General features: G+C 40.5%; 1 protein-coding gene and 1 long non-coding RNA gene across 3 annotated transcripts; both read right to left on the bottom strand.

Annotated features, from left to right (window-relative positions):
* Positions 1-7,265: 7,265 nt before the first annotated feature.
* Positions 7,266-15,035, bottom strand: LOC121296060. 2 transcript variants are annotated; one of them, XR_005947009.1, is made up of 4 exons: positions 14,776-15,035; positions 13,393-13,558; positions 10,133-10,415; positions 7,266-7,781 (listed from the first exon to the last, which is right to left on the bottom strand). It is a non-coding gene; the product is annotated as an uncharacterized LOC121296060 (long non-coding RNA). The 2 variants fall into 2 exon arrangements; XR_005947010.1 differs by lacking the exon at positions 10,133-10,415 and having other exon boundaries at positions 14,776-15,018.
* A 7,955-nt stretch (positions 15,036-22,990) lies between these two features.
* LOC121296491 (suppressor of cytokine signaling 3-like) lies at positions 22,991-26,194 on the bottom strand. The gene is made up of 2 exons (XM_041222114.1): positions 25,914-26,194; positions 22,991-24,944 (listed from the first exon to the last, which is right to left on the bottom strand). Exon 2 carries the CDS (start codon positions 24,848-24,850, stop codon positions 24,146-24,148), a length of 705 nt encoding a protein of 234 aa, XP_041078048.1. The 5' UTR covers positions 24,851-24,944; positions 25,914-26,194; the 3' UTR covers positions 22,991-24,145.
* Between the last annotated feature and the right edge of the window lie 794 nt (positions 26,195-26,988).

Genomic DNA, 26,988 nt, shown 5'->3' with positions numbered 1-26,988 from the left:
TTGACTTCCCATTATTCTTCTATAGGAATTCCAAGTCTGCACATATATCTATACAAACTATCCTGGCAGGTTAATTTTGCACAGTCATTTTGCAGCTATACGATGCTTTTCCCATAGTATTCCATGTTTTTCCATGTTTTTTAATGTGCTTTACCATACCTCTCAGGGTTTTACAGTGCTTACCTATGCTTTTGCCATGCTTACACTATGCTGCATTACACTTTGTCATGTGTTGATTAAACTTTTATATGGATCTATATAGATTCAGTACATAATGGATGTATGCTGAGATAAAGCCAAGGTCATAAAGGCTTTACTTTTGAAACCTTGACAGAACGTCAGCATGTACTTCTGTCTATGGGCCTGTCTGGACAGTTATTTCAAAAGACTTGTATCCAGTGACTGTGCTGGTTCTTTGATGTTTATATATGCTTGACAGTTGACTGGTGAGCGCTAATATAAATCCGCAGCTGAATCAACAAAACATACCTTTTAAAAGTATGTTGAAAACACTGTATCTTTAAGGCTAGTTGTGTGTAACTTGGAAAACTTTGTTCCCTGCTAATATAAACAGCCCAGGGTTAGTTCTTGGGTGTTAAACTCCTGCTACATTATACCAAGCTTCAGTTTTTTTAGCAAAGCTATTTATTTGTATACATTCAAGTACATGCTGAAAAATGACCCATCTGGCTAGATACTGTTTTGATCACTAGATCGTCTCCTCACTGATATGAACAGTGGGCTCCGGTTAGGGGAAGCAAAACTACGCAGATGAATGACGTCCAAGAGTAAGACAGCAGAACAATCAAACACACAGTAAGTGGCTCGGAAGAGAAATGAATAAAATAGGAACAGAAATCATGTCGCCTTTGTTGTTTTGTATTGCCAATGTCACAGTGGTGTAGCCTTGTCAGCACACACTATATGAGAGGTCAGCACATTCACATCTTGGTCAATCCAGTTGCAGTTATTGATTACCATATCCATAAAATAAACATTCTTTTATTGCATCACGCAGTGTTGACGCAGATGGAATTTTTTGCTGTTTATTCTTGAAGGTCATTCAAATTGTACATCAGGTACAACATTAAGTAATTTAAAAGGAATAATAGTTACTATACTGCTAGTCAAAATGATAGTGTCTGAATAATCAGCCTAAATAAAGTATTACTATCCAGGAACCTTCTATATCGAATGTCTAAGGTCTAACTAAAACTTGAAGACCAGTTATCTTGTTTATAAGCACTGGTTTCACACTACTTGTTCGAGGAATTGATTCCCAAATGCTCTTAACTTTCTGCATGTAAACCAGTTTGGAACTGGAATCAGGCTGGGGGTTTAATCAGGTTCAGAAGCATTGATCCCTCCCAGCCCCATTGAGTTTGACATCTAAACGTGGTCATCAGTAACAGAAGGATCAATTCCTCCCTTATTGAAGATATTGAAAAAGACTAACAGTTAAAACATTCCTCATTGAGTTGATCAGGTTTCTTAGTATTTTTAAATTTAGCATTGAGCTGTTTAATAGTTATGTATTCATGTACAGTGTATGATTGGATGGAAGTTGGAGACTGTGTTTGCGCCTTTATTTCACTGAATCCTAACTAAACTAATGTCCAAGACAGGGTAGCTGAGGCCAGATGGCAGGGGGAAAGCGGTGTGGACTTCTTACCTTACCGTGCCTGATATGTGAATAACCAGATGATCTTTTTTGAAGTCAATCCAGCACTTTTCATGAGAACTAAATGATAAACCAATCAGAGCTTTCCCCATACGATTCTGAGAGCACACTCCCCATAATCATGTCCTGCTTGCCATTCTGTCCTGGGGCTCTTTCACTGACTGGTGTGTGCTGGTTTTGTGATGTGAACCACCAACCAAGTCATGAAACGCTTGTAAACTAGCCCGCTGTGCCACCTAGCCCCCTACAGAAAGTGTATATGCTTATAAATTCAGTATACTAGCAATATTTCACCGACGTGAAGTAGCATGTTATTTGTGATTACCTGGCATTACAGAAACATGTGTCTTTGTTTCCAACATTTCCAACTAAGTTTGCTCCTTATAATTATTTGTTATTGATATTTAACCATAGTGTTTATTATTTTTTATTTTTTAAAAAGGAGGAGTAGGGAGACGAAAGCAAAAATCCCTCTTTCTCCCCAAAATAGAAGGCTGTTAATTGTTTCAGTTTTTTTGGCTTATTTGGGTCACTTCCCTAAATGCATCCTCTTCCCTGCTTTTTGTGAATTGGCAGAGAAAGGAAAGAAAAGTCCCTTTGAGTCTGAAACATCTTTCCATGGGCAATCGTCTTCTTTTTTTAAAAACAAAAAAAATATTTAAAATCCCGGGCGAGAGAGAGAGGATCTTACTCACAATGAGATTCTTGTGGTTTTGTGTTGTCAGTGTCAGCGTCTGGTTTTGCTTGGCAGCTGTGTGGTCTGCAGCGATGTCAGTACTCCAGGAAGCTTTTCTAGGTGAGTGAAGAGACAGCTCATCTGGGATGCTGCAGGCCCTCTCGCTGCCCTCACCTGCCTCTCCTCATGAGACAAAGGACATACACTAGTGGCAGAGGCTGGCTCAAGGTTCGAGCCAATTCCTGTTTTTCAATTAAGGATACATTTTCCATTCACTAGGTATTGACTTAAATATGTTAAAGGGTAAGTAGCATGGTTCCATAAAATATAGCGTTTCACGCCCCCACATGTTGCTACAACAGTTTAAATAATGTATCAGTCATTTTTTATTTCATTGTTAACATCCTTTTTACGTTCAAAAATGTCCACTCTACTGCACTGATACTGATTATATATATATATATATATAACTGTATGGCATTGCCCATAGTTTAGATTTGCTATTCTTTTTAAAGCAGGAGGTTTGCATGGTAACAGACAGATGTAAAGTGGTGACTTTCACAAGTCTGTTGAGGTTTAATTATATTGTAGGTTCAATAAACATTTTTTAAAAGTGTTGGGTTTTTTTTGGTTCTTGAAAAGGCCACACCCTGTAAACCAAAGTCAATATAAAAATAGAAAGAACACGGTGTTGCTATATTTGTGATGCCATTGTGTTCCTCGCAGCTCGTTTAACCTTTTATAGTTGTTGCCAGTAAGAAGGAGAAAGGCAGCATTCCTGAAGCAGCCTGCCACTCATAAAGACTCATGTAAAATGTCAAATGGAGACAAACGTGCCTGGAATCTACCAGGTTCTGGTTAAACAGTTATTGAGCACAGTTAGGTAATGGCCTGGGGTTCCTCAAGCACTGGTACCACCCCCAAGAAAGGAAGAGACCAATGCACATTCTGGACATATCTCTTTCACTCTCACTCTCTCTCTCTCTCTCTCACTCTCTCCTTCTCTCTCTCGCTATCTCTCTGTCTCTCCCTCTCTCTATCTCTCCCTCCCTCTCCCCATCCTCCTCTCTCTCCCTCTCTCTATCTCTCTCCCTCTCTCTCCCTTCCTCCTCTCCCCCTCCGCCTCTCTCTCCCTCTCTCTATCTCTCCCTCCCTCTCCCCATCCCCATCACCCTCTCTCTCCCTTCCTCCTCTCCCCCTCCGCCTCTCTCTCCCTCTCTCTATCTCTCCCTCCATCTCCCCCTTTATTCTCCCTCTCTCTGTCTCTCTCTCTCTCTCTCTCTCCCCCCCCTCTCTCCCTCTCTCTCCCTCTCTATCTCTCCATCTCCCCCTTTATTCTCCCTCTCCCCCTCTGTCTCTCTCTCTATCTCTCTCTTCCCCCTCTCTAACTCTCCCTCCCTCTCTACTCTCCCTCTCTTTCTCCTCCCCTCCATCTCCTCTCTTCTCCTCTCCCTCTCTCTCTCTCTCTCCATCTCCTAGGATCGCCTCCCTTCCTCCCCCTCTCTCCCGCCTCCCTCTCTCCCCCTATCCCCCTCTCGCCCTCCCCCTCTCTTCCCCCCCTCCCCCTCTCTCCCTATGGTAACTAAGCATATTGATGACGCCCATAGTGACAGTCTAGTCCATTAATCTAAATACAGTATGTGAATGAAGGTTCTGAAAGTCAAACAGCATATTCCAGAAAATGTCAGAAAAATGAGCGTCCCTTGGCCAAGGATATAAATATCACATTGTGGTCGTCTGTAACGTGAAGATCTAGGTCAACAGGATTTATAAACACAGCATTGCCTCTCGTGACTAATGCCCATCAACATGTCAGTAAGAAATACCACACAGAGCAAATCTGCTGTTTCTTACACCCACTGGGGGCAGAGTGTTGCGGGGGTGAGGGGGGGTGAGCAGGCTAGTGGTTACACTCTGGTGTAATTATTGTAGAAGACATGTTTGTTTATAGACTTAATGTACCGACCTGGATTGACAGCAGCTCCCATACATACTTCATGTTCTCATCTGCTTGTGGATTTCGCCATTTGAGGTGTAACTGTGATGTCTGAGACGATGTTAGGTTGTTTTTTAAAGCACAAAACCCGATTTATTGTTCTGCAGATCAGAGTGCAGGTGGATGAGTCTTTGAAGCTTAGTTTCCCATGTTAATAACTTCTTAAACCTGCCCTATAAAAGATGTCCATGGTAACCTTTAACTGGCATGAAGCAGTGTGTGGTGTTTTGTGCTATTCATGCTCTACTGCACTTTTGTACCTATATAAAATATATGTTTTGAAGCAAATTTCAGATTAAAGATTACTGTGTTAGTGTGCCTTGCTGTTACAGTAAAACTGTTCCCTTATTTGATGTTTATTTAGGTCTGTGCCAGTATATTTGTTTGATTGAAAAATGTTGCTCTGTGCCAGTGCAAGTTGTGCTGATACAGAGATGAGCGTTATATCATTTGACTGATCTCAGAAGTCATCTGGTAACAATATTAAATGTCCCTGGGGATATAGTGGAGCCTCAAACTGTACATACTTACAAAGTCAGCTGAATTCCTCAGTTGAAGAAACTATGGAGAACAAGGTACTTTCCTATCATTGATCTACATGTCACTTCTATTTATACCAGATACACTGTAGGTCATAGGTGATCTTTAGTGGCACTCCTTAACATTAGAGTTTTCCCAGAGAGTGAGTTCAGCATAACCAGTTCAGTACTGTAATCTCTGTGAAATGTGAACCACAATAGAAAAGTCCCTTTTCTAAAAGAAAATGCTACTTTGGGGCTTCTAATTCTTTTTACCGAAAGTGTACCGTGATACATTTGTCATTCTTCCAATGCATTTTCCATTGCATGCTTAGCATTTTTGTTTTTTACAATGTATTTTACCCCACGTTTAGCTTGCTTTACTAAGCTTTGCAATGGTATTCTGCTGTATTATTAAATACCTTTTAAAGGACTGCTGTACATTACAGCAGTTTTGCTAAAGTTTTATAGGCGTATTGCATCCCCATAACATTAGTTCTCCTGTTTTTTTTAGGTTTTTTTAGCACATCTGAGCTGCTAAAAAAAATACTACAGCTCCTAGAACAAAACAAAAGGTAACTGCTGATTTCAAATGATTGCACAATTTTGGTGCAAAGGTTTTAGATTAAATCAATCGGCCTCCCGTTTCTTCCACCAGTAACATTCAGTTCTGTGCAATCGCAATGACACTGGGTAAGGAGCAATGGCAGCTCCAGTAGTATGGCTCTGGGGCAGGGCAAAAGCCCTGCTTCTGTAAATGGTGTGTGTGTGTGGAAATGTAAGATTGGCAGAGATGTATTGTTTTGTATCTAGGCTGATGCCCAATCTACAAGTGATTTATTCTTTTGTTTGAACGTTTTATTTTGGCCCTCTTGGTAGTTTATTTTGTTCCAGTTTTTGCGCTTGTTTTCGTAATAAAAGCCCTTAAACTGCAGATGTGTGTCTCGGGGTCTCTTCCCTTCCAGTAACAGCTTGGGCCGCGATGCTATCCTGTGGTGGTAGAGTGGGATAGTGCCCCATGTGACCCAGAGCAGGACTGCAGTTCAAAAAAAAAGAAAAAACTAAATAAACAATAAATCACTTGTAGGCTGGACATTAGGAGTCACTACAGCTACAAAACAATGCCAAAATCACAGCACATACACTCACCTCAAACTCCACTCCCAAACCAAGGAGTTTACTTCCTTTTTATACATGTAGCCACTCCCCAATTAGCACCAATTACTTAATTGGGGAATGGACGCACCTGCAATCATCCCTGACTATTCAAAACCATGTCAGGACTGCTGGTTCCAAGTATTCACTGGGGCTGCCTCTGCATGGAATTGAAGGTTTGTTCAGGATAATGCACTGATATTGTAATGATACAGTATTTTTAGGAACATTTCAGTAAATTGTTTGTTTTTTTGAACTTTCTAAGCTTTCATTTCTAACGTTTGTTATGCAACTAAGACCTCTCAAGAGCCTCTCATACTGCAGTCTGAAACAGCTGCTTTTAATCTTGCCTCCATGGAGGTTTCTACAGTGGCGACACAGTTTCTACAGTTACGGGCAGACCCTATCAGAGCAGTGATAATTACTCAGCAAACGATTTAACCTATGTTTAAATGGGGCTTAATTTCCCAGCACTTGCTTGCTTGCTTACACTGTGCCTGCAGTCAGTTTCGTTTTAATGATGACAAACAAAGCTGGTTAATTGTTGTTTGTGTACGGTATTCCTCTGGGGCAGGAAGGAGGAGTGGGGGAGGCAGTAATGCATATTGAAATGAAAACAAACATTATGGAAAACACGCAGAGAGCCATAGTCAGTCAGGCGCGCTAATTGATTGAGCAGAGATTTACTGTCTGCAATGAAAGCCTTTACCCGAGCCTGTTCATTCAGTCCTGAGACAGGCGTCTCTGAGGTAGGATCTTACTTGGAATGCCAGTGCACCAGCTGAAGCTCTGGAAGCCTCTGCAGCGCTGGTGAAAAGCAACTAGTTGACAGTGCGTCTAGCAATGCCTGATTACCTTCAATCCAACCAGGGCACCCTGGATCAGTCCACGCATCGGGCGATCAACCAATCTGGTCCTCTGTTTAAAGAGCGAATCGTTTCAAGTGCTTTTCTTAATGTTCTTTGCAATCTTTACGAGTTCTGTTTCTCCGATTAATGCAAATTGTCTTGCTGGAATGCACCAGAAAATGATAACAGTGATAATTACACAGCGAACCAGTGATCCATTTCCCAGCACTTGCTTTCACTGTGTTGTAACAATAAAGAACAAATAAAAGTACCTTATCTGTTCTGTATAGATATGGTCAAGCATTTGTTATTGCCTTTTATTGATAGTGGTCTCTGCTGTAATTTATGTTTGCTTATTGATATCTAAATAGGTTGAAAGTGGTCAGTGTAATTCAGGCTTTATCTGGTAATCAGCCTTTAAATTAATAGCAAATGAAATAAAACTTCAGTGTAAGGGGGCTTATCGGTGTATTGCACTTGCAATTCATGACTAACGTTACTGGAAAAGCACAGGAGGAGGGAAGGAGCAAGGATCTTAGTGAGTGAATGGCCAGTAAAGTCATTGAATTCCCAGAATCCCGCAGCTACTTCCAGTCAAACACAGTACTGTACATAAGCACACGTGTTTTGTAAATACACATAGCGTTCAAAGAAATTCATTTATTCAATATTTGCTTTACACAAAACCAGCCGATCTGATTGGATGAGCTATTGACTTGAGAGGTATCCTCTTGTGAGGGATGTGGGCCTTCTTCGTTCTCTGTGTTGGTTGCGAAGGCACTTCAGTCCTCCCTTTGCAAATTACCCTTAGGAAACGGGAATCCTAGTTAGTTTAAAACACTGCAGGATGATGGTGCCAAGTTCTAAAGGGTTTGCAACCAAGAATTGACAAAGCCTTGCAGATTTACTGTAAGCAAACAGAAAAATAGTTTTAACTAACAAAGCGGCCTATTTGTTATTTCTCCAAACTCGTTCTACAAGTGCTTTTGTCTATTATTGACTACATGTTTGGAAGAAACATGTCTAAATCGCTTGTGCAATAAACTGTGCTGGTTTGTCTTGGGCTGTGGTGGTTTGCCTCATCACCGCCTGATGTAAATTGAAATGGGTTTATTACCATTGCAGCTTAGAAGACAGTTTACGTTGTTTCCTGGGTCCCTCTTGAAAAACAAACTGGATGTGCCAACATGATGAGATTTTCCTAGTGTTTAAAATACAATGTAAATAATTGTAACCAAGAATAATTGGGGGGGGGGGGGGGGGGGGGGGGGGGGGGGGGGGGGGGGGTGCTGTAAAATGGTTTAAAAAAAAATCCAGCCGTGACTTTTTCAATGACAAAACTTATTTTTTTATCTTATTTCCTTGCAGTAGGAGATTTATTCATTGTTTTGACCCGTAAACCTCATCATTCTTGGCTCTGGCTTTCATTTCCCTATCTCTTCATAGGAACCAGTCCACCAGGAAACCAGAACATTTATTGAGAGGAACCACTGTACGTCAATGAACTGGAAAGTTTAGTATCCCCCAAACTTTGAGCGCTTCCCCTTTCCTGGTATCTGTGGTCCATTCCAGGAGATTACTGGATGGAGTGATGGAGATTCCATCATGACATCACAGGTCTCCCACACTGCTGCTAAAACAAAAAATACACTACATAATGATGTTTTTCAATGTTTGTTTTTTCTTCCAAGGGTAAATTTCCTGGGAAAGCTCACTTACATACAGTATCCCATGTTCCCACTTACCCCAAAATGCTATTTATCTTGCAAGCCTATACTTGTTATGAGGCTGAACATACAATAAAAAGCGTAAAGTCTCTTAAATACCCCTACCAACTACAGCCTTAAAAAGGGTTTATTATGCAGCTGCATTATCATCTCAGAGGACTTTACCTTGCTGCACCACCTGATGCAATCAATTTACTCAATTGGGAAGAGACCTGGAAGTTTATTACTTCTCACGGTCACCTGCATGCTAGACAGTTCTGAAAAAGCGTCACGGCCCTAACTTAAATTGGATCGCGTCGCTATGGCTGTGCAGCTCAGCAATAAGACTTAAAATCTAGGTTCTGCCTAACTTGGGTGTCTCAGGGTTTACAAGCATGCTGCAGATACCGGAATGCCATCCCAGTAATAGATTTTGGAAGTTTTTTCTGTACGGGTTGTCCAACTTCCAAGTTTCTAAATTAGGGATTCCCTCTCCTGTCCGCTTCTCTGAATGGTTTAACACAAAGAGGCTGATTGTATAGGAGGTAAGAGAATAGTATTACTCTGAGGAGACCCTTGCAAGATTATTGGTTGCAAGTATTTCACAGTGATCCCGAAGCCACAGCATACTGATACTGCAGTGGATTACCACCAGTGTGGGCTACCGTTGCTTTGTCAAAATATGGATAGACTGTATGCCAACCCTGTGGTACCATTCTGTCAACGGCTTATGCATTGCCAGGGTTAGGTACTGAATCTTATAATTAAGGAATAGTGATAGCAGTTTTGTTTCTAGACCTTGTGTGCTGGTCCTGATTTGCAATAGCTTCCACATATGCTTCAACTACTGCTTGTAGGTTTCGTGTTGGTAGCTGCACGTTGGCCTTTGCCTCCTTGTGTTTTAACATAATCTTCACTGTTTGAACAATACCAGCAGTGGGCCAACAAATCTGATGGACAGAAGCGACGACACTGTTGTTAGAGTGGTAGTCTTTTCAGTGTTTGGGGTGTATTTTTCTTGTTTCAAAAAAACAGTACACCTGTCTTTCAATTCAAGAAACAGTAAAGTGTTTTGTTTTTTTTACTCCATGTTAATTGTATAGTGGGTTTTTTTGTGGGGTTTTTTTTTTGTTTGTTTTTTCATACTGCTCATTTGCAAACTGTACAATTTTTACTTGTCAGACAAAAAGGTACGATCCGGCACAAACTAATCTCTGTGCATAACTACCAATCCATTTCAATACAGATGCACTGCAATGTTACTGGATTGCCTTTGCATTGGCATTCAGCATTATTTGTTGTTTATTGGTGCAGCTAAGACTAGTCTGTGTTTTATTGAAGCCATTCTCATCACAATCCGATCATGACTGCACCCTGATCACTGAGAAACATCTTCAATGTAATGAACTGGAACACATTGCTGTACATTGTGTAATGCTGAGGAAATACAAATACCTAATTTGTTTTTTCAAAACTATGAAGTGGTTAACAGCTCTCTTTATCTTGACTATTATAAGAGGTGACTCAGAGATTTTATGGGAGGATCACTTACACAATAATTCTGATGACCCAGAGGCAGACCTGGTTGCGTTTGAGCAGCTGGATGCCACCTCATCATGGCCACGGGAGCTCTGGGCAAGCCAGCCGGGACCCTGCCTGATTGGGGAGGGTCGCCAGTTACAAGATGGCCATTCTCCACCGCCTCAACGTTAAGGCAGAGACCCACCAAGTAGGGTTCAGGGAGTACGGAAGATCCCCGAAGACACACCCAGGTGGTTGCGGAGCGGTTGTGTGATCACATGGTACACTGGCTGACCCCAGAGAAGAAAACCAACCTGCAAATGGGGGAGGCAGTGGTTGTGAAGAACAGACCTGGGATTATAAAAATAAAATATCCCTTTCCAAACTGGTTTGCAGTCTCTGTTTGTTAAATTTCTGCACTGCATTACCTCTGCACCTGTATCCACTTGGCTACCTTGTCACATACGTGCATAGAAAATGATAACAACCAATGACCTTCATCCAATAGCAGAGCTGTTCAAAACAGCTGATTTAATGAGCAATGACCTAAACTGTGATGTTTAGATTATCCTGGCAGATGAGTTCTACACTTCACATTGTCTGGAAATACTCAGCGGAATTTCCCCCCAAAATAGCACATAAATATAAATCTATAAATCCTCCTCTCCCTGCCACGTTTGTAATTCAAGCCAGGTCTCTGTATATGTCATAGTGAGTCTATGTTATATACTGTTTTCTAAATGGCTGTGCCTGCAGTCATGCCGAGGCTAGACTAGTCGCCAGCTTCTTTAGCTTGCCTCAATCAGCATAACAACAACTGTTAAGCAGCACCATACTGAAAAATCCCAGAGAGGATCTTTCGCAACGAGATTAAGTGGGAGGAGAAGGAGCAAAGTTTCTGGGAAATTCATCCTGTGAACTTTACCAGGCAATGTTCCTTTAAATGAACTTTACTGAGCTTCCTTATGCTTCATGATTTCATATGTGCATGTAGGTGTCGATTACCTTAATAAAGGTCTGTTGGGTTTAAGGCTATACCTTAAGCTAGATTTTGATTGTGATGTAAAACATTGAATTTTGCGATGGGAATTAGCAGGAGTCTAACCAATTTGGCTTAATTTACGTTGTAAACAGAGTAGGTTTAAATTAAAGGATTAGCAGATAATGAACACTAACTCACAGATGAATGATCTCCACTTGAGTGTTTTTAATATACTTGTCTCAGGTTCTTGGCTGTGAAGAGGCACTGGGCATATCTTAAAACCAGAACCAGAAAATATTTTCAAGAAACAGCCAATCAGGAGAGACTCTGTGAGCGTGAGTCGTCGATCACGTGACTATGCAAGATGGTGACTTCAAGAGAAGATGACATGGTCTGGAATCCTGCTTCAATCAAATGGTTGTGTTGAGAAGTACGCCGATGCTCAAAAGCGTCAGGATCCATACGAACAAAAGCGTTGCTCCTCTCTCTTCACGAAGCAGTGTCCACTCCCGTGTCTATTCCTGAGCGTTCCCTTCTTTCACAAGGTTAAAGAAGGAATGACCCAGTGCTGCTTGAAAAAGTTTCCTGACCGATTTTTGAAGAAACATGTTTCCTCATGTACTCTGGGCTTAGTTTGTCAGTTTTATTACAGTAACATTATTTCTCTGTGACGCGTATAAATGAGTCCTGATTTTGTTTTGGTTTTTTTGCATTAAAACAGTGTCTCCGACAGGCTTCGATTTCCTGGCTTCTCTGGAAATGCAGGGCTGGCACTCCTTGTTCAAATGCAGGTGGATGTTTGTTTTCAGTTTTATATAAATGAGAGGTGTAGTGAATCACTCTACAGGGCTGAGACATGCTCAGTCAATTCTGTGTGGTCACACATGTGAGGGCAGAGAAACGAACTAGCTCTGGAAACATTAACAGGGAAATGTCTGCTGCTGCTTGGAAATTTCTTGAAAATCCTCGGGCAACTGTTACTGGCTCCAAACACAACCACACAATCGCACCAGCACTTACATAGAGTCTCGTTGACTGAGACCATTATAATACAACGTTAGAAATTTACATTACATGGCATTTCGCAACACGGAAATAACATGGTGATTACTTCTGGCTAAGCATTTAATTGCCACAGAGTTGCCATGTAATTACACCAGGTAAAAAAAAAGTGCCACCCGTGTTGCGTGCTGTAGGTGAAACTATGATAAAGCCCCCCCCCCCCCCCCCCCATAAAAAATGTAGCGAACAAAAGATATTATGGACATTTATTGAGATCAGAAATTAAGTTTCATCATGTTTATAGTGGTTAAGAGTCAGGATTAGTCAGGATTTTTACATTGTGGAAAACCCTGTTCGTTTGTTAAGAGAGACTGAAAAAAAGATGTGTTATGTTTAGAAGAAACGAAACACAGACCATTGTTGTGAAAATCATTACTGAATTAGAGCTCGGATTTTCCCTTGTACTTTACCACATTACATTTTTACAGTAATTTTGCATTTTCTTACTGTATCACTAAGTAGGGTTTTAGTTATGCCCAGAACCAGGCCTTATTAAGTAACATTATATACTTTTATTGCAAGGCTGGGCAGTAAACAGGTCAGATTAATGAGTTTATAAGTAACACAGTTAAGCAATCATTTACCCCTGCCAAGCTGAGATTACCATTAATTCACCACTGTCACTGTTAGCTATGCTGAGCCGAGTACAAAGGTCATGTATCTAGCAAGCCACTGTGGAGGGTATATCTCTCCATTCTGACCTTTTTTTTTAATAACTACTGTGTCTTGAATTGGTAGTGTTTTACTTTATGTCCTCTAGTTAAATGTGTCTTATCATGACTGAAAGTGACTAGCTTTTTTTAAACAGAAGCGTTTTAAAAGCAGAGGTTTTGAACGGGAGATATATCTTCGGTTGAATGGTACGTCTCGGCAGCAGTTGTAAAGATTTGGTTTGTGATACAAAGAAGTGAGTGCCAGTGTAAAAATAGCCTGGGTAGTAAAAACAAAACACTAGTCACATGGCTTCCGAAGAACAGCTGTGTATCGACTTGTAATTCTGTGGAATCCCTCTCTCTCTCTCTTTCTCAACTTCTCTAGAACTGTAGGAGGAGCCTTTTTCTTATGCAGTAATTGTAATCGCCCTCACACACAATAGGAGTGGGCAGCTTTTTAATTACCAACCAGTGTAAAAGAAAAACCACCTTGCATAATCCAAACAATTCAAGTGTAGCGTGGCATTCTAGAGAAAGAGATAGTATTGACAGATAATTGGGATACAGAGGAAAAAAAACAAAACATTTTCATACCTCAAGTTTCTGTAGTCATAATTTTATACAGCAAATTCCAAGCTTTCCTTCTTTCTGCGGTTTGATGGGTTGTTGGTTGAAACCAAGGCCACTTGTTAATCTTTAATCCCCCTGATTGGTGAGTGGGTTACAGTGGCAGTGCGGGTGTCAATTTGGAAATTTAAAACTGGGTAGAAAAAGAAAACATTTGAAAAGATATCTTTTTAAAGTCTGTTTTTGTTTAGTGACCCCCGGCCCCCCCAATTGAAAACTGAGGGAAAGGCAAATCCCAAACATGAAAGAGAAACTGTACTGCAGATATATTGAAGAAGAAAAGTCATTGATAAACTAAAAACTCATTATTTTAATAATCAGCTGCAACAATTATCAATTACTTATCTTCTTCAATCAGTATTTCTAAAGATTGATGAGTTGGATTCTGATTCTCCTTGGATACAGAGCTGTTCGCTGTTTTTGAATTCTCTCTATCTCTCTATCTCTCTGTATGTGTGTGTGTGTGTGTGTGTGTGTGTGTGTGTGTGTGTGTGTGTGTGTGTGTGTGTGTGTGTGTGTGTGTGTGTGTGTGTGTGTATAATTTTAAAAAAGAAAAGGTTTTCTGTGATGTACAAAAAGGTTAAAAGTATCATTTATTGCAGTATTTTCAAGCATATATATGACATTTTCAAGTCTATATATTTGCGTTGGATCAAAGAACAACTTCTGAACCTCCTGTTTCACCGAGCTGTGTAGGGTATTGCTGCAGTAAGAGCGAAAAAAATGATTGGACGTTCTAAATTGTGGAGAAAATTGGGGCGAAGATAAAAGCTCCTTTTCTTGAAGAAAATAAACACGTGTTATCTCAAATGGGCACTCTGTTCTATACGATAGTGGGGAACTGGGTTTCAAATCCCAGCACAGTACGAATGGCCCCCCACAGTTCCGAACAACTTTGTTCAATTCTACCCAACAATCAAATTCTGTTTCGCTCATCAGTGAGCTGCTTGTTCGTAACGGGCCTTGCGCACCTCATCAATCCAGTTTGTTTATTTCTCTAAAGAAAGTTCCAGCTGTTGGTAGACCGCCCCACCGCTCCCCTCAATGTGATCATCACTAAATCAAATGCAAAGGCATGCAAGCTCAGTAAACAAACCCGAATTATAACATTTTTTTTTTCATACAGCATTTTCTACTACTGTTAAATCAGCTCCCTCTCACTCGCACACAAATTTGGTGACACAATAAGTTGGCATGGCTAAAAGGTATAATGATGTGTAACAAAGCATGAAGTTTAAAAAGTATTAGGTTTAAAAAAGCCAAATTAAAATTACACCAGTTAACTGTGCTCAGCTTTGCCCACATGATTGTAACAGACTTGACCTGTGTCAGTGAAACTTGTTTTGTTACCTGCTAGTCTTCCTTTACTTTTAGTAAATGGTTTTGTTATGTTTTGTCCGTGCACTTGGGTTAAGGTGTACTCACTCATTTCCCCTCATGCTCAGCTCACACAGGAAAGAGGAAATGCTCTCTGCTCAGCTCTGATTTCCTGACTTTCAGTTCAGTGAAAATAAATGTTTAGTTTTTGTTCAGTAACTGTAGCAACAGAACATTTCAGGGCGTGTAGCACAGAGTAGTACGTCAAACCTCCTGACTGAGGGCCCAGTCAGACTGCCAGGAAGACTCTTGCTCACACACACACACACTTAACAGTCTGGCACACATTTTTTAGGTTGTTGATAGAAGAACCTCAAGATTGAATGAGCTGTTTGTCAGCAGCACAATTACGTTAAAATATTCATACAGTAATTAATGTTAATGATTCAATGCAAAAGATGCAGATAGCTATATATGCAGCAAACCTTTAGCAGATCCTCTGTTTTTTCAAAAAAAAATTGCACATTATACTAAAAAGTATTGACACAAATATTATTATTTTGCAGGTGCCTTTATTCTTTGTATTTAAACTGGTGTTTTTATGAAAAACTGTTTGTGCCACAGGTAGAAAATATAAACCTGGTGCTGAGGAATGCAAAGCGCCCACAAAAACCATGCAAAACATGCAAGTGTAAAGCAAGATCTACAATATGCAAAAATGGTTTAACAATAAGGAGGGATTCATGGAAGTGCAAAGAGGACATGACCAAGAGATGCATTATCCTTCTGTCAGCAGAATTCTTTCTTTACACTTGAATGTACTTGAATGTCTTGCTTGATCCTAGCACGATCCCTTTCGGGTAATTTCAAGATCACATCAGTGTAACAAACTACGAGAAGACTTTACCCAGCACCGCAGCAGAGATTCAAAGAGCTAAAATGAAAATTGTGATACTGTCAGCTATTAACAGAACAAAAAAATAATCTTTCTCCCTGTCTTTGCAAACAAAAGATAAATATTCATGAATGCAGTCGTAGTCTCTCTCCCTCACTCTCTCTCTCTCTCTGACCATGCAGTAAATGGCTCACATAATTTAGCTGAGCTCTGAATAACCAGAGACTGCCATAAAGGAATTACAGTACTCTTACAGTAAGTATTCAAGGCCATTGGGAACACACACACACACACTATACTGAAAATACAGCTCTGGTATATCCAATCATAGCAGATGCCAGCCAAGCAAGTTGAGGTGATTCAATGAAAACAAACCCAGCGTTCGTGGAAATATATTCTGCACAGCCCAGAAAACATGGTGAAGGTGGAAACCATGTGTAACAGCCATGTGCACACAAACAGCACAGCATGATCAGCTACTGACTGTGCCTAATGACCATCAGGGTAAGGAAGTAGTTCCCCAGGCCAGGAAAAAGCAGCCCCTTAGAATAACACAGTGGTCATATCTGCAAAGAAACTACATTCTGTATGATTTTGTGTGTGTGAAGGAGCATCCACAACAAGGATTAAAGCTGAATTTAACAAGTTTCCTCTGTTCAATAATAACCAGTCACACCTTCACAGCTTAAACTTTCTCATTATAGACAGTAATGAGGCCTCTCGTTAGTAACAGAAATGAAGTAATAATTAGATACCAATTTGTGGAAGAAAGCAGCTGACACGGAGCTGGTGTGTGTTCATGGGGGATCTTGAATGCTTCTCAAACGCACCTCCAAGTGTAATATTTTGACTAGGTCAGGTCCTTTCTCTGGCAATCCACATAACAGCCTGTTTTGCACAGCTCAATCATAACTTTGTACTTGGAATCTTTTCATGTAACTCTTTCCTTACATATCCAAGGTGACTGAGTGGGTTAACGCACTCGCCTTTATGATTTTGAACTTGGACCTGATATTGGTGGTCCCAAATACAAACGCTGCACAAGTCTGGGCACTTTTGCAGACAGCCTCCTAAAGATAGGTTAAGGATTTCTTATGACATGGAGACTGAATTGCTTCCTATGGAAGCCTATTATCTGTATATTCCTGCTAACACAGTGTGCATAGGGACCCATATCCAGTAGACATATCAAACTCCTGAGTGTTGAGGACCCATGCACCAGGAACTTCAGAATAAAGCATAGTTTCTGTACACAGTGCCTATAGGAAGTATTCACCTTCGACCTTTTCACAGTTTGTTGTGTTACAACCTGAAATCTTGATGCATTTAATTGGGATTTTTGTTTTCCTTTGATTTACACAACCTACTCAACACTTTCAATGTGTGAAAAAAATGGGGGGGGGATAAAACAATTCACTCCCTTTGCTATGACAATCCTAAATAAGCTCAGGTGCAACCAGTTGCCTTCAGAATTCACACAAGAAGTTAAATTGAGTCCATCTGTGTGCAGTAAAAGTGGTTCACATGATTTCAGATTAAATACACCTGTCTCTGTAAGATCCCACAGCTGGGTAGTGCATTCAAAGCAAAGATACTACCATGAAGACCAAGGAGCTTTCAGAACAACTCTGGGATAAAGTTGTGGTAAGTCACAAATCAGGGGAGGGGTATAAAAAAAATATTTCAATGGCATTGAATATCCCTTGGAGCACAGTCAAGTAGATCATTAAGAAGTGGAAGGTATACAGCACAACCCAGAATCTGCTTAGAGCAGGCCGTCCTCCTAAACTGAGCAGCCGGGTAAGAAGGGCATTGGTCAGAGAAGTCACCAAGAGGCCAATGACAACTCTGAAAGACCTACAGCATTCCATGGCTGTGATGGGAGAAACTGTCCATGTGCCAACAATAGCTCAGGTACTCCACAAATCTGGCCTGTATGGAAGAGTGGTAAGAAGGAAGCCATTTCTGAAAAAAGCCCTGCTTGGAATTTGCAAAAAGGCATGTGGGAGACTCTGAAAAGATGTGGCAAAAGATTCTGTTGTCCGATGAAACAAAACTTGAACTATTTGGCCTAAATGCATTTGACCTAAATGTCTGGTGCAAACCCAACACAGCACATCACCCCGTTAACACCATCCCTACTGTGAAGCATGGTAGTGGCAGCATCATGCTATGGGGATGCTTTTCATCAGCAGGGACTCAGAAGTTTGTCAGGGTAGAGGGCAAAATGAATGGAGCTAAATACAGGCAAATCCTTAGGTCTGCAAAAGACCGAAGACTGGGACAGAGATTCACCTTTCAGCAGGACAATGACCCCAAGCACACAGCTAAAGCGACACTGGAGTGGCTTAAAAACAACAAAGCGAATGTCATAGAGTGGCCCAGTCAAAGCCCAGAATTGAATCTGTTTTAGAATCTGTGGCAAGGATCCCTATCCAACTTGGCAGAGCTTGGACAATTTTGCCAAGAGGAATGGGCGATCCAGATGTGCAAACCTGGTAGAGACTTACCCCAAAAGATGTAAATTGCTGCAAAAGGTGGTTCTACCAAGTATTGAAGTATTGGGTGAATACTTGTCAAGTATAATAAGTATAACCAAGACATTTCAGCTTTTTTATTTTTCATTAACTGTTGTTTCAATCAAAGGAAAAGAAAATCCCATTTAAATGCATCAAGATAGATATCAGTCTTTTCAGTATCTGCTTTGGCTGGATTCCAGAAAGAGAGAGAGGTTTTAGTAAGGATCACTGCAGACCTTGAATTACACACAGTACAGTAGCTGTTCCAGTGAGGGCTGTAGCTCAACTTACTGCATTCTTTCCCTATTAGATACACCACAAAGTCAACCTGAGGTCTGAAAGCACTTGGCTCGCCAGCGCTTAGTGTAATGTTGAGCTCATCTTTTCTACAAACCTGAGTAGGTAGGAATAGTAACTATTGGCTAACACTTTGTAAAAGGTGTCAGTTTTTCAAATGCAATTGCAGTAAGTAGGAACTAAAGCAACATGCTTTTATATGTGTTCAAGTGAAGTAAACATCCAAGTGACACATCTTTCAATTTTTTTTAATGCAAAATGAATATTTCCCTTCCTGTTTATTCTTTTAATTTACACTATTAGTAATAATACTGAGGCAGTGTTGATCTAATTTTTAGAGCACAACGCACACCGATTTTATGAACATTTTAGGAGTACTCCATGTCTGGGATGCTGGGATGTTGAGAGAGAGAGATGGGATACATTCCCAGAAAAAATAATTGGATTCTGTTTCAATAAATCAGGAAATGGGGCATTTGGTGGAAAATCAGGGCTCACCTGTAATTATATATATATATATATATATATATATATATATATATATATATATATATATATATATAATGTAATCAGTAAGGTCCTAATATGGTGGCTCTGACATACATCACTGTAATTTATAAAGAAGAGTGCACACAGACGCATCGATCTGTACACATGCATAGTCAACCACAGATATCTGGAAACTTTGTAACTCACCCACTGCTGTTTGATCTCTTCTCTGCATTAGGCAGCAGAGTGGGTGTCTGAATGCAGTACACAGAACCTCAAGGCACTTCTGTGCTGATTGTTATAGTGCCAGTTTACCAAACATTTCATGTATGTGTTTTTTATTACCAAGGTGTGTAAACTGAAAGAAAAAAAAAACCCTTGTATTCTGTACCGTCATCTTACATCAAAGTGTACCCAGAGTCAGATTTCAGTTCGAGCTGTTAGAGCTCTGAATTAGGCATTGGAATTACCCATAGATGATCGATTTGTCTGGTGCTAAATCAATCAACACTAGAGCATCTGTTCTATAGAGAATGCTTCTCAATCATCTTACTGGGTGACCGAATACCGAGATTTTAGGTAAGGGTTAGGATTATGTGTTGATCAGTAATTTGCATGTCTCCACATCCTTACATAACCATAACCCTAATTTTGGCAAATGATCACGAGTACCCTCTGTGTCGCTAGGCTACAGCTAGGCTGGTTTCACAGACCCTGATTAGCACTAGTCTAGGACTAAATGTTATGTCAAGTAAGGTAGTGCAAGATTAGTGCTGATCGGAGTCTGTGAAACCAGCAGTTTGCTTCATTGTTTAAACTGCAGTTACCCTGCAGCTGCCTAATTGAAAGCCCTGTCAGTTAAGTAGAGGTCGTCAGCTCTAGCCATTCAGAGGGCTTGTGTTTGGGGTGAATGGATGGATGGATGAATGACTGTTTTCCAGGCAGACCTTGGAGCAGCAAGGCTGGGAAGGGAAAGAGCTCAATTAATTGACTGTGAGCAGAGCCGGGCGATGTGGGGGAGGGGGTGCTCTCACTATACAGCAGACTGTGACGGACTGAGCAGTGCTGACTGACCCTGCTCCTTGCCTCTCTCTAACTCCTGTGTGTGGCTCTCTCTCTCTCTCTCTCTCTCTCTCTCTCTCTCTCTCTCTCTCTCTCTCTCTCTCTCTCTCTCTCCCTCTCTCCTCTCCTCTCTCTCCAGTCTGTCTCTCTCTCTCTCTCTCTCTCTCTCTCTCTCTCTCCCTCTCCTCTCTCTCTCCTCCTCTCTCTCTCTCTCTCTCTCCTCTCTCTCCTCTCTCTCTCTCTCTCTCTCCTTTCGCTCACCCTTTCCCTGACATGTTCTCTCCTCCTCAATCACTCCCTCTCCCGTTCTTTTACTCTCTCCTTATTTCCCAGCCTCGCTCTCTACCTCTCTGACTGTCTTGCAAAGCTGTTTGAGTGAACATTAAAGTAGAACACAATCTATGAAACATACACAGAAGTGTTTATTTTTAAACATTATGCATTGAGAATAGTTGTAATGTTATATTGTTGCACATATAAACATATACAAACACAGGGTCCCACGTGTTCTAGCAGTTGACTAGTAAACAGAAGACACTGGAAATACTGTATGGTTTCCTGGCTATTGCGTTCTTAGTGTGTCTGAAGAGTGCAGTTGATCACATTGCTTGTTTGTTTTTTTGTAACTTCTGTTTGGATGTAAAACAATAAACATGTGAGAGTTAACCAACATGCCCACAAAAAAAAAATCATTTTCACTTAGAGTGATTTCTTTAAAGGGGCTATTTTCCACTGGACAGATAGCAGGCAAATAACCTCCTCAATTGTAAATGTTTTACAATAAATGGGTAGCTTGCCTGCAGTGGAAAATCGTGCCCTTTGGCTTTCAGCTTTGCAAAAAGACTACGCGGCTGTAACTAATTCATCGGTGTCGGTGTCTTAGAAAAATTCCATCGGGGCTGTTTGACTGCAGTGTTGAGTTCAGCGGGACAGTTTTTGATACTCTAAAGTGAATTTATATATCTGTATGGATGCACAGGTAATCCGTGCAGATTAAGTAGCCAGGTGTTTACTGCAGATATCCTGAATTAGAAATGCTCCCATTTTAAAGAAACCCAACTAGATAGCTGTATTTAACCTACAGTGTATGCAAGGTTAAATTTTAAGGGAGCAGAAAATGACAAAATACGCTCAGTTAAGCAAAGAAGTGAATTACTTTAAGAAATGAAGGTCAATCTTTAAGACAAATCGCAAGAACTTTGCAAGTATCTGTAACTGCTGTGGCCAAGACCATCAAACGATTTGAAGAAATTGGCACTCATGAGGACCAAACAAGGTCAGGCAGGCCAAGGGTGACCTCGGAATCAGAGAACATGTTAATTTGATTTACAAATAATAACTTTTTAGGCCGGGGCGTTCTCAGGGGTTTGTGGTTCTCCGCTCTCAATGGCCTTGGTATCTTAACTGAGGTGCCTGACACAATGAATCTCTAGGGGAGAAAACTATTTCTTGAATAATGGTACATACTGTTACAATGGCAATTAGTATTCTACATATGCAATACAGTGGAGGTAAAAGTGTGGTGCTTTTGAAATAAAAAATTACAAAAAAATAAAGGGGTCCAAAATGAGCATGCACAGGAAACAAAGTGGTGCCTTTATGAGTTTCACACCCAGCACTTCCTCGCTGTTTCACTGGAAGCACACTGTGCAGTTCTACCCCCTGATACTGATTCATAGAAAGCAGAATAAACAGAGAGACTCTGCTATAAACAGAGCCGCGTTACAGGAAGCGCTCATAGCGAGGGGGCATTCGTGACTCTGGGGTGAAATGAATCACCAAGCACACCTCCAGGGCTTGTGGCAAGCTGCAGATATTCTTTGTACATCTTACCTGTGGTGCACTGTTGTCCTCTATATCAGTACGTGCAGCTAGAGCCACTTTCATTTGTTGTTTTTTGTTTGCATGGAAGAAAGGGGTGGGGGGAGAGGGTAGAATGTGTATGCATTCAGCTGCACATGAGCCTGCACTGGAGCACTTGTGAGTAAAAGACGAAGAAAAAAAAATTGGTCGCCTGTAGTGTTTCATTGACAGCAAGCCCGAAGTTCACACAACCACTATGACAAGAACTCTTGCTGCAGCAGATAGACACAGAACTAAAGATTCAAATTAACACAGGCATTCGGCATTTTCCATGCATATACTTTACATAGACAGCACAGTCAACTTTAAAGCTGAAACAGAGCTTTGAATAAACACAGGGATATGTGCATGAGTGACTTTTCAAGCTTTCGTCTGTTTTCTTTACTGTTTTTGCTTTGTGGTTTATAAGTGGGTAGAATTTGAACACCTGCTCCAGGTCCAATTGTATTCACCCAGCTTGAGTTGTTCTTTAAACAATTAAATACTGCTACCTGTTTTCTCATACTCCACTCCAGTTTCATTTGTTTCTAATCCAGATTCCATACCCTATTGTAAATGAAGTGAGTCTTCTTAAAACAGTAGGTATTAAGGTGGAATTTTGGTATGTTGATGCTGCAATACACCCACGTGAAGGCATTACATTACAGCGCTGAAGCATATGGGTTTAAGCCCTTTTAGAAAGCTGCCCAACATTGATCCCTTGAGAGTATAAATCCAAATGAGGTACTGTTCTAGTCAAGCAGGAATGGAGACACCTGGATAATACCATCGTTACCATGGCGCTTTGAACTGTACTGTACACATTGTTTTCTGTCTTGCTGCAAGCAGTGAATCACACACAAACACAATAGTTTGAATTTCTTTAAAAAATAGTGCTCTTTTATTATAAATTATTGAAATGTTTTATAAATATAAATATGTGCAAAGTTTTTGACATTTTTGTTGTTTTGGTTTTTTTTTTTTTTTTTTTTAGAGATCTTCAAGCTTGTATTTCTAGACGTCATGACGAGTTTAAGGTGAATTTTTTTTACAAAAGACACAAAAAAATAAAAAAAATAACAACCAGGAGTTTTTTTTTTCTCCTTTTTTTCACAAACAATGTAAACATTTCTCTTTGTTTAAAAAAAAAAAAAAAAAACACACACACACACACAGAACTGCCATGAACAGAGAAGGGAATGCAAGCTTCCCTTGAATACATTCAACAGTGATTGTAAGAGAAATGCTACCGCTTTATTTTGTACGCTTAAGAAAACAACGCTGATGCACAAAAAGAAAAATCAAATGCGTTTTCATTTGCAATTTATCAGGGGTTTATTCATCTCACAAGTTTAAGCTGGGCTGTCACTCTCTAAACCAGCACATTGTCTTTAGTGGTGTGGGGGTAGTAACTTCTCAGATCCCCTTTCTGGACAGTTTTAATGAGGGTTCTTTCAGCAAAACATACAGGATTGTGTACATGTGAATTCTGAATGAGTTGAGGGAAAGAGGCTGTCTTCTTCTAGCTAGCTGCACTGACTTTAACCCCACCTCAGAACTATAGTATTCATTAGCGATGTGCAAAAAAAAAAAAAAGAAAAAGTGATCTCTGAAAAGGTTAAAGAGCTAAACAGAGAGCCTGCTGCAGCATTCCTTCAACTAAGTTTCTTTCTAAGCAGTTCTAGCTATTAGTATGGTGCTACTTTGATGTTAAGGATGCTGCCTCGTTTCCTTTCTTTGAAAAACCATGGGTACTCTTTCCCCCACCTACATCCACACAGACTCACACGCATACAATAACCAGACAGCTCTGCCTGGAACACAAATGGAAATTACTTTGTCATGTAACTTCGGGTACCCTGCTTTGTCTCTTGGAAAAATGACAAGTGAGAAATGAAATGTTAGAAATATGCTTTGTCTATCAACGCCAATATACCATGAGTAGTAGTAGCAGCATACAGGTAGAATGCAGAGTATACTCAGCGTACATTTTACTGACGGTTAGGTAGCTGTTACCATGTGTGCTGTTATGCCACAGTTGCAAAAAAACCAGACAACTGTTTCATCCAGAATTTACACCAGTGCTTAACAGCAAACGTTCCTAGCGCGCTAGCTGGCTGGCTTGACCTTCCTGTCCCGATACCTTTCGAATAGTTTTTAAGACCCTTTTTAAAGGAATGGAAAGCCAGGTTGCTCAGCAGTACAGTGCAGCACAGTACAGGCCACACAAAAGCAAAAATTCCACATTAAGCAAGTCAACTGGGTGACTACTACGGGGGTCTGTTCATAGCGAGGGTCTTCATACCGGAGCGTCGTACTCCTGGAGGAACTCCTTTAGCGTATGAGGCAGCTGGTCCAGTTTACTGGAAACCTCCAGGTGTCCATTGAGAGTCTTGCGACAGAGGTGCTGCAGAGTGGAAACGCTTGAGGACAAGGGTCTGAGTAGCTCCAGGGGAATCTTTTCTCCGCTGGAGTAAATAAAGTAACTGCTCTTCCCGTTCCCAGCAGACGCCGCAGAGACTTTGGAAGGCATGTAATGGTGGATCAGTTTCAAGACGCAGTCAAAGCGAGGTGCTGGCTGCATGCTTTTGGGGTCAGTCTGTAGGAAAAAGCAGCAGCTGTCGCACTGAATGCGCAGGTTTTTGGTCCCGGAGCCAGTTTTAACGCTGAGGGTGAAGAAGTGATGGTTGTCCGAGCTGTCCCGTATCAAGAACGTGCCAGCAGGTTCAGAGCTAAGCAGGCTATTGGCCTCCCTCCCGTTCACTGTGCTCCAGTAGAAGCCGCTCTCCTGCAGCTTCCGAATGGCAGTGATCACCAGCTGGTACTCGTGCTTGGAGCTGAAGGTCTTGAAGCGGTGAGGAGGCAGCCGCGGGCTAGCGTCAAAGGGGCTGCAGCTCATCGCGGTGTCAAACTTACTGTGGGTTACCATGGCGCTACAGTCGCGCCGTGAACTGACCAGAGTCCCAGAACAGGAGGCCTGTCCAGGAAATAAATATGGTGGCATAAATAAAACAACCAAGAAGGAAAACTAAATCCCGGTCTGTCGAATTTCACTGGAACACCAGGACTGGATATTCCTCAATAGGTGGGCCACCAAACTAAGGGGAAAAACAAAATAGATAGATTAGTTGACTGTATATTCAGACTACAGGCAAAGTACAGCTAAAGCAATGGCAGATTTATGGCACCGCCATAACAAAAATAAACCACAGCCATGGCAGTGCCAAGTTTGATAGCTGATACCTAGCCAGCCTTACCAAATGTGTGCAACAGCACACTCAGGCGGCACTTTCCCATAATGAAAAGGTTATTGGCAGGGTAAGCAAACTGTGTGTGGACAATGGATTTGACAGGCTCAAAATCATATCACACTGAAGACTGTTCCACCAATACAGCTACTCCTTATGAATTCTGATTTAGAATTCTGTGCACCTTAAAGTTCTCTGTAGTTTTGGAAGCTTAACCTTGTAACATTGGATTTCCAGAGTCTCAATACCTGTGTTTTTAATATACAGTAGTGTAGTGCTATAACAACTGTGCCAATTCCTTTGTATCACTGCAATGCTTTAATTCAGCATTTTCAATTCTAACAAATATTGTATCTCCTGCACATACGTTAATGAGGGATTATTCGAATTCAAATCCAGATATATATATATATATATATATATATATATATATATTCATTTTATGTTATAATATAATATATATATATATATATATCCACCTTATATCCATATTATGACCAATATAATTTGTCCACCTTATACATATTATTTTGACCAAATAAACTAGTACCGCATTGTTATAATTAATGTTGTTATTATTTCAATCATGCCTTTGTACCCGAAAGTCAGAGGGTAGTCAGAGCGATCCCCCAAACACAAGTACACTTCTAAAAAAAACCTTACAGTACTGTACAATAGTGTTGGAACATCTGACTGCATTACTACTTGATAAATAAACGACCATTTAGTGTAAAACGTCTTTTGGTTGCACATAACAACCTGTACTACACTGCAGTTTTTTTTTTTTTTTTTAAAGTATAATACAAATAAATAACTCACCTTGTTTATATAAAAAATATATACCAATGCATTATGAATCCCAATTTGCGTTTTCTTGTATTTTTGCAAACTTGCAAGAGCGTGTGCTTCTCGAAATCCAGTCGCTTATATAAACGGACAATACTTTTCTTCTTTATGTCCGAAGCCTTTTGGAGAAGGAGCTGACAAGTCAATTTCTATTACTGTGTGTATACTGCCGTTGTGAGCTCGCCTTTTATAAATGCAGAACCATTCACTTAGATAAGCGGCAACTGTGCAATGCCAACATAATCTGCTGAGAGAGATCACTTTATATTTAAGTAAACTCCTCCCCCCAGTTCAGCCCCCCCTGTTCTATTCCAGGAAGACTGTTAGTTAAAATTAGTCACAACATATGAGAGACAGAGAGAGAGAGAGAGAGAGAGAGAGAAATACATTCAGGCAAGCTGCCAAAGAATTCATAATCATGATCTTTCTGTTATTCAGCACACTGCCTGTTCCTGTTCTTTCACACACAAGAGCCCCCCCCCCCCCCCCCCCCCCCCCCCCCCCCCCCCCCCTGTGATTCAATGCTTTCATCTCGCATGGTTTACAAACTGGTTCAGGCCAAATATAGTAGATAATTATTACCTGGAAGAAGACGGCTGAGGAAACGGAAAATTAAAACGTTATTAATAATATAATAATAATAATAATAATAATAATAATAATAATAATAATAATAATAATAATAATAATAATAATAATAATTCTACAGTTAAAAAATAACAATTAAGAAAGGCGCGGGGTGGCTAATTCTAAGTTATTTTCCTTTTTATTCTATTTACTTACAAATCATGTATTGCATTTTTTTACAGTATACAGCAGTACTATAGCATTGGTAATATATTTATAACTAATACATATACACATTATTTTTCTCAAAGGGTGAAATAAACAAACCTAATTGTTTTTATTCTTGCCATTATTATTGATAGTAGGCTACGGGAAGTCCTGTGAGAAGATCATCCATACTCTGTATATATATATATGCTTTTAACGGCTGATTTGATCTCTTCAATGCATTGTTGTTATAGTAGTTCCCTTTCCCCCGTCT

This window comes from Polyodon spathula, chromosome 21, assembly GCF_017654505.1.
Source record: "Polyodon spathula isolate WHYD16114869_AA chromosome 21, ASM1765450v1, whole genome shotgun sequence".
Lineage (NCBI taxonomy): Eukaryota > Metazoa > Chordata > Actinopteri > Acipenseriformes > Polyodontidae > Polyodon > Polyodon spathula.
Note: the sequence above shows the minus strand (reverse complement) of the source record. Positions and strands in the feature narration are given on the sequence as shown.

Excerpts from the sequence above, each read along its gene's own strand:
- LOC121296491 (XM_041222114.1), bottom strand. The coding sequence starts at position 24,850 with ATGCCACCATATTTATTTCCTGGACAGGCCTCCTGTTCTGGGACTCTG.